The sequence below is a fragment of the Rhipicephalus microplus genome, chromosome X (genome assembly GCF_043290135.1).
Source record: "Rhipicephalus microplus isolate Deutch F79 chromosome X, USDA_Rmic, whole genome shotgun sequence".
Lineage (NCBI taxonomy): Eukaryota > Metazoa > Arthropoda > Arachnida > Ixodida > Ixodidae > Rhipicephalus > Rhipicephalus microplus.
This window is the reverse complement of record NC_134710.1, coordinates 85,873,800-85,880,972: the sequence shown is the minus strand read 5'-3', so window position 1 is coordinate 85,880,972 and position 7,173 is coordinate 85,873,800. Positions and strand designations below refer to the sequence as shown.

At 43.8% G+C, this 7,173-nt stretch overlaps 1 protein-coding gene across 1 annotated transcript in view; it reads left to right on the top strand.

Annotated features, from left to right (window-relative positions):
* LOC119176194 (cysteine-rich venom protein LEI1) overlaps window positions 1-6,039 on the top strand; it is a 21,377-nt gene extending 15,338 nt beyond the window's left edge. Inside the window, exons 5-8 of the mRNA XM_037427362.2 lie at window positions 2,106-2,254; window positions 3,781-3,884; window positions 3,988-4,079; window positions 5,681-6,039. Of these exons, the coding sequence (XP_037283259.1) occupies window positions 2,106-2,254; window positions 3,781-3,884; window positions 3,988-4,079; window positions 5,681-5,823 (488 nt within the window). The 3' untranslated portion in view covers window positions 5,824-6,039. The remainder of the gene's footprint in view (window positions 1-2,105; window positions 2,255-3,780; window positions 3,885-3,987; window positions 4,080-5,680) is intronic.
* Window positions 6,040-7,173: the final 1,134 nt, after the last annotated feature.

Here is a 7,173-nt window from a genome sequence, read left to right as displayed (position 1 = left end):
AGAAGGGGATATGTGAGGTCCAGGGAGGGAAGTGAATAGGAGAGAACGAGTACACACAGCGAGAGAAAGAGAGAGAAAGAGGAACAGATAAAGAGACTGAAAAAATGCAAGGTAGAAAGAAAGATGGAAAGAAGAAAAATAAGAAAGAAGAGAATCAGAAAGGAAAGATAGAAGGTGAGTGAACAGAGAGAGAAACAAAGACATAGAAAAAAGATTAAAAAAACAAGAAAGACGAGAATGAGAGAAATAAATGGACACAGAGAGAAAGAGATAAAAGCAGCAGACACAAAAAAGAAGACCATAAAAAGAGAGAATGCATGGCTGCGTACGGCACAGTATAGTAAGTACAGCTTACCGTGTGGCGTGGAAAAGCAATCTTCATGAACCGCGGTGTGCGCTCTCATCGTCGTCTTCTTCAACTTCGTCCTTTTCTTCCTCGTCGTGCTTTGCTGCCAAAACGCGTGCGCCGGTTTGCGCCCAGAGGGCGCAATAACAACGATGGGCGATAGATGCGACTTTTAGCACGTCAGCAATCACGTAAATGCCCGTGTGCCAGCGAAGTTGACCACCATGGTGAGTAGTGGTATTTGCCCGATTTCTTTGACGCATACACGCTGTGGGAGTTTTTACCGCAAAACTGTTACGGTCGAGGTTCGCCGTCTGTCGTAGACAAAAAAACGGCGTAATCATGAAACAGGCAAGCCCTCAAAGACCACCCAAGCATTTTGTACAAATAGTTAACAAGAGAAGCTGAGAAGCGCCCACCAGCTCAGCAGTGACCCAGTCTTGCGCAACCTTGTGTATGCTGCGTTGATATTTTTTTTTATGTATGCCAACGTAATATGCGTGCGGCGGGCGTCACCTAATTTGCATGAAAATGGAAACGAGCCACGCAGTATTGAAAATTCGTGCAAATGAGCATATCGTTCCTGCTTACCTGAGGTAGCACACTTTCCTTGCAGTCACGTTGAACTTCTTTTAACAAGGAAGAGACACTGCAACGTGCTACCTAAAAACAATTTTGTGAATTTAGAGGCATTGATTCAAGAAAAAACAGTGGCACGCAGCCTTTAATGTACGTTGCACTTGGAGACAGCTGATTAATACTCGAATAACTTGAGGTTCTTAAACGCGCTCTGAAAGCACGACTGAATTTTTTTTCTACCGACTTCTCCTGAACTCAGCACGTAATTGAACCCAGCGTGACGGTTACCGAGCAGCCACAGCAAAAGCAATTGATTACGACTCAGACATACGTTGCTGAGTTTTCGTATCAATACGTATAGCCAAGGCTCTTTGTATGCTATGCACCACCGTGTATATTGTGGTACGTCTGGTGTACCTACTCTCCGTTAAGAGGTGTGAAAAGTAAATTTGATTAGCTTATATAAGAGTTTGGCATCACTGGCAGAGTCTATACTCCTTTTCACTTTGTAAAGCGACATATCAAACATAGGACATTTACAGTAACGAGCAGTATGGAACAAGCCGCGCAAATTATATCGCCGATATCGCACAACGTTAAAGAATTTAGAGAATTTAAAAAAAAAAACAACTCATAAAAGTAGCTAACGCTCTGTGTTTCTTTTTTTAGTCAGACGTATTGAGTGCAACATTTTATTGCACTTTTTTTTTCTCGAATGAAATTGCTGCAATAACGCATTGCCCACCTTTCACTTGAGAATGTGTTGCGTATAGCGATGTCATATGGAAAGTTCTACCAAGATAGCGACAACAAAACTCTTCCTACAAGCCCATTTGCTATATTAAGTTGACACTAATGTATTTAGTGCAATGTTTACAGGAATTAAGTACAGTATAAAACAAAGGCACAGCGGCAGACATCCAAAGTGACTACTGCTAAGCTAGTATAGGGTCTTTTGTTTTATTCCCATTTCACTAAATAACGACACTGACAGGTTGGGAAATTGCACAGCGCGACAACTGAATCCCTCGTGGAACCGACCACACAGCGTTTACTTTTTACTGCTATAGAGTGAAGGGTAAGATGTTTTAGAATCATGCACGTATAGAGGTGCACGTATGCAGTAATAAATGTTTCAGACATGTATAGAATAACCTTGCCATTGTCATGACCAAAACAGATTACGGATCCTGCGGGCAGAATATCTTCGTGTCGAACGTGAAAGTGCCATGGTTTTTCGCCATCAAGGTATGGTTCCTAGAGCATCACAACTTCTCCTTTGGAGACACCGGGAATAACATTCCTTCAATGGTTGGCCATTACACCCAGGTGCGTGAAAATGAATTTCAAGTATGTATGTACGGACGCAAGTGGCAGATGATTAAGATCCATTATGACGCACGCAAGTTGAGTTTTGCATGATAAAATTAAGGCTTCAGTATAGGTTTGTTAATATGTCAGCTTGTTGTTATATACAGTCGAACGGGGCCACATCGAACTCTGCTAAATCAGATTAGTTTCGTACCGAAATATTTTGAAATGAGGCAATGCTTTAAAGAATGCACGTGAAAACCCTACGGCTACATGAAACAAAAATAGCCGGAACGCTTGATATGTCGAACATTGGGCTGGGCGAAACGTCCCCCGAAGTTGGTATTTCCCTCACAAAGTTTTTCGCTATCCCTCATCGAAGAAGGCCTTCCCGTACGCATTTGGGAGATCGAGTGGTGGGATTATTGGCACCGCGTGGAACGAGTAGAACGAAGTTGAAACTACCGCTTCCCATAGCTTTCACCCTCTATTCGTTGTCGCTACGTCACCGGCCTGTCGTGCGGGGTCGCCGTTCACTTCTCCACTCGTTTTCTAAGTCCGATGTTGTCGTAAAACATAAAAAAAAATCCAGATTTTCACCGCAAAAGCTGAAGATAATCAACATAGCTGAACGTTGAGAAAAAAAAAGCCTTACGTTGCCGCCACGTACAGCATGCCAAGAAGTAGGCTGAGTATGATATTGAAAAGCAAGGCCGATGACCAAGGTATAGACTAGACGCTTCCGGGGCCCACTGAGTGTGCATAGGCGTGTGTAAAGATTTCGAGCCGCTATTTTCATGAATACCACAATTATTTCCTTGCATATAACCCGCGCGTGCATATAACCCCGCCTCCCCAGCTAGAAACCGCGAAGAAAAATACAGAAAAAAAAAGGAAACCCGTGAAGGGCCGTGAATGAGTCTTCTTTACATTACTGTGAGAAGTGTCGTGAAGCCAACTTGCGCATCGAAAATCCCCAATGCTGGAAATTTAATACTTCCATAATAAATAGTAAATAAAATTTCAAATATACCAAACTAGCTCGCGCTTTTTTTCGTGAATTGGATATATGCGAGTTTTAAAATGTATTTTTGAGGAGGTATGCTGCCGAGTGCAAGTGGAACAGGGGCTAATACCTGCAGGGTTTTACGTCCCAAAACGACGATATCATTTGAGAGACGCTCTTAGTGGAAGGCTCCTGAAATTTCGACCATCTGATTTTCTTAAAGTGCACTGACATTGCACAGTGCATGGGCCTCTACAATTTCGCCTCCATTGAAACGAGATCACCTCAGCGGGGATCGAACCCGTGACCTTCGGGTCAGCAGCCGAGTGCCCTATAGCCACTGTTACACCGAGGCGAAGAGTGGCTATACCTTGAGAAATAGAGCGTCTACACCTTGAGACGTTGGAGGCAACGTTTCGACAACTGGGCTTGTCGAAACGTCGCCTCTGGTGACGTTCCAGGAATATTTCATCTCTACCTCGCTCGACCTTTGCCAGGATGACGCCTTCAGTGTTTCGATGCTTGCCTCTCTCCACAGATGGTGTGGTACAGCTCACACAAAGTGGGATGCGGCTTTCACTACTGCGACCGAAACGTCGTGAAGAAACCGTTCTACAACTACGTGTGCAATTACTGCCCCATGTGAGTTGCCTTTCCCCAGTGCTTTCGGCGGCAGCAAAGCGAAGCATTTCTTGATTATCGAGATTTGTTATCCACCTCCTTCTCTCTTATGTTGCTCTTTCAGCGGCAACTATCCCGAACGCTTTGGAAAGCCGTACACGAAAGGAAAACCCTGCAGCAAGTGTCCCGGCCACTGCCGCTCCAAGAAATTGTGCAGTTGAGTGCACCCTTTGCTATAGCGGTTCACTATGATGTATAGGCCATTGCGTCAATAATTACGCAGGCTTATTTAGTAGTAGTAGAAATAACCCAACAAGAAACATAACAACTAAATACTTATCACTTCAACTCCGTGACAAAAACGCTTACAAGCTTTCGGGGTGTGCCGTGTAGTAATGTGGCTAACGTGAATGCTTCGTTTGCGCCTTCCTTTTTTCTTGTGCTCCGTCTTTCGCAGTGTTTACTGTCCACTACGTGTTGTATAAGCACATGCATATACGGTTTATTTTCTAAACAATACAGATTCACTTACAAAAATGATATGATAGTAGGGAACGTACCAACCATCTTCGCACGCAAACTCTGCATCTAGGTAAAAATACCTCTCCAATAATGTTACGAATAAACAGAAACTTCTAAATTAACTTATTATTATCAACTTAAGGGCAGCTGTTGATATGGAAAATTTGTAGAAACTCTTTATTCATGCCATACCTATTTTTAAGAAATAAGAACAATAACACGTATTTGAGACATTCATTATCGATTCGAGGCCCCGATACCGCAACCAAGTGCGATCGGCTGTGCTCAAGAGGTGGTCACTTTGTTACATCAGACCGCAACTTCTGACACAGTGGTGACGAAATTTGAATGAAGGCACTCAGGAGCAGAATGTCGTCAGGAGAAACAGCATGTAGCCGTAAATACCCAAATGGGCGTTTTCACTTTTTTGTCATGTGTAGAGGTTATCTACTATATCTTTTTTTTAATTATAACAAAGCGTGATGCACTCTTTTGGTCGTCGCGATGTCCGAAAGCAGAAGCGCCGCAGTGGCTGCCCCTGAGTTTTACGCTGAATAGTGAACGAAAAGGTGAAGTTAGCGGTTTTATTGCACGTAGCACGAGAGAAACGGGTAAGTGTCAAATATCCCCCGCAAAGGTAAGGCCAAACACTAAGCTGGTGCAAGCGAGATAAACTACCGCTTTTCGCAACAGGATACAAACGCGACGTGCTTTCTTTCAAAATTTGTTCCTTTTTCCGTCACAGGAAGCTCGCGTCTGACGTAACACAGCGCAGCGCATGGTTTCTATCGCATCCCGCCGTTACGGAACCTACATGAACCACTGCAAGGGTTTTTTTCTGCGCACAGAACGTTATATAGGGCACGCTGCAAGCACTGTGCGCAATTGTGCATGTCACAAGGTATTTCGCAGGCGTCTGTGGTGGGCGCAGAATCACTAACACTTAATAGACAGAAGGATAGAAAACTGCTTTATTCGGGCATTTTGCGAACCGATCTACAAATTTCTAATTGCAATTTTAGATTCGCTTTATTGCTTCGAATTTTGGTTCATTCATCTTGCGTAATTAAGCAATTATTTATAACACAGCGAAATTGTGTTATTTGCTCCATACAATAATCAGCAACATACATTTGGTCGCGTCGTCATTGAGTGAGTTGGCAGATTTCAAGCTCTGGCTAGACTCAGCTGGAGCACCTCGTATATAGAAGCATGCGAACTACATAGTGCAATTGCAACATCTGCAGGCTAACTGGAGCTGTGTCTCCTTCTCTCTACCTTTCTTTGCACCCCAGCAAACGCCTGCGAGCACGCCGACTTTTGGGTGAACTGCCGCGAAATCTCCAAACATTGGCACAAGTGGCTGTGTAGTGACCCTACCAAAGAACAGTACAAGGCCTGCAAAGCGACGTGTTTGTGCAAGGAGCGCATCAAGTGACCAGCATTGCACGAACTACGGACGGCTTCGAGACGCTTCCTGACTCTCGGAAGTCGGCACTTTTTGGCTAGAGTCCAAAAACACCAGTGACAATGTGATGGAGCCCCACAGTCACATGTCCGTACTCCAGTAACAGCCAGTGTCATTGCGTCATGTGCGTGAATTGACAGGCACACATTCGACACTGAGTGCTTATCCGATAAAAGTGCACAGTTATGCGTGATGTAATTCTTTCCCGAAAATCTTTGGAGCATGATGCTCGTGATGGGAAGAAAACAAATCAGTATTTCTAGTCACACTGCGAGATGTGTCGTGTAATGAGTAAGCAAAAATATGTAAGTAGGGTGAACGACGTCACCGCAGATTAAGGATTGAAACACTCAGACCAACACCTTGGGTGACAGAATAATAAAGCGCAGTTGCGTGCAGTGAGCCTCGCCATCCATTGTATCGTTCACTTACAGATTCATATGCAGCTACCTGCAGCGGCACCAAAACTTGGTCTGTATAGCCAGACAGCAAACGCGAGAGATGTGAGCTTCTCATGACGACGACGTAATAGCACACCCGCCGAATTCCTGGTGGTCCCTGCTTTCGCCTTTGTGTCTATTTATTTATTTATTTATTAGAATACCCTCAGGGCCCGTAGGGCATTACAGAGGGGGTGAGTACAACATTTATAACACACAAGAAAAAAAAGACAAAATAAAGAAACAAGTGTCAGATGCGCAAATCAGGAAGGCAACATAAGTCAACTAAAAATGTATAAGAATTCAAGCACATACAAGACAAAGATAGATAATGGAAACTGCGTATAGTTACAAGCATTGCTGAGAAATTGCAGTCTTGAATAACAAAGGGTCTGTTATTGTTACAACGGAAGAGGGAAGGTGGTTCCAATCGGCGGCTGTTTTCGGTAAGAAGGCTGCTGAAAAGAATTTGGTGCGGCAAAAAGGAATGCCAACCTTATGCTGATGATCAATGCGCGATGAGTGGTATGACGGTTGTGAAATGAGGTCTCGCTTCATTGATGGATTGTGAAAAAATATCTTATGAAAAAAATGCAGTCGCGCCAGTTTTCTCCGGACAGTTAAATTGGGTAGGTCAAGGTTAGATTTCATTTCTGATATGCTAGCAGTACGGGAATAATTAGAACAAATGAACCGAACTGAGCGGTTCTGAACAGATTCTAACGCGTTAAATTTTGCTGCACGGGATCCCATATAGCGGACGCGTACTCAAGCTTTGGGCGAATTAGTGATCGGTATAATAGAATTTTGAGGGACAGCGGAGCGCGAGAAAAGTTGCGGCGTAAGTATCTTAGCGTTCGGTTAGCGTTATTACAGATGT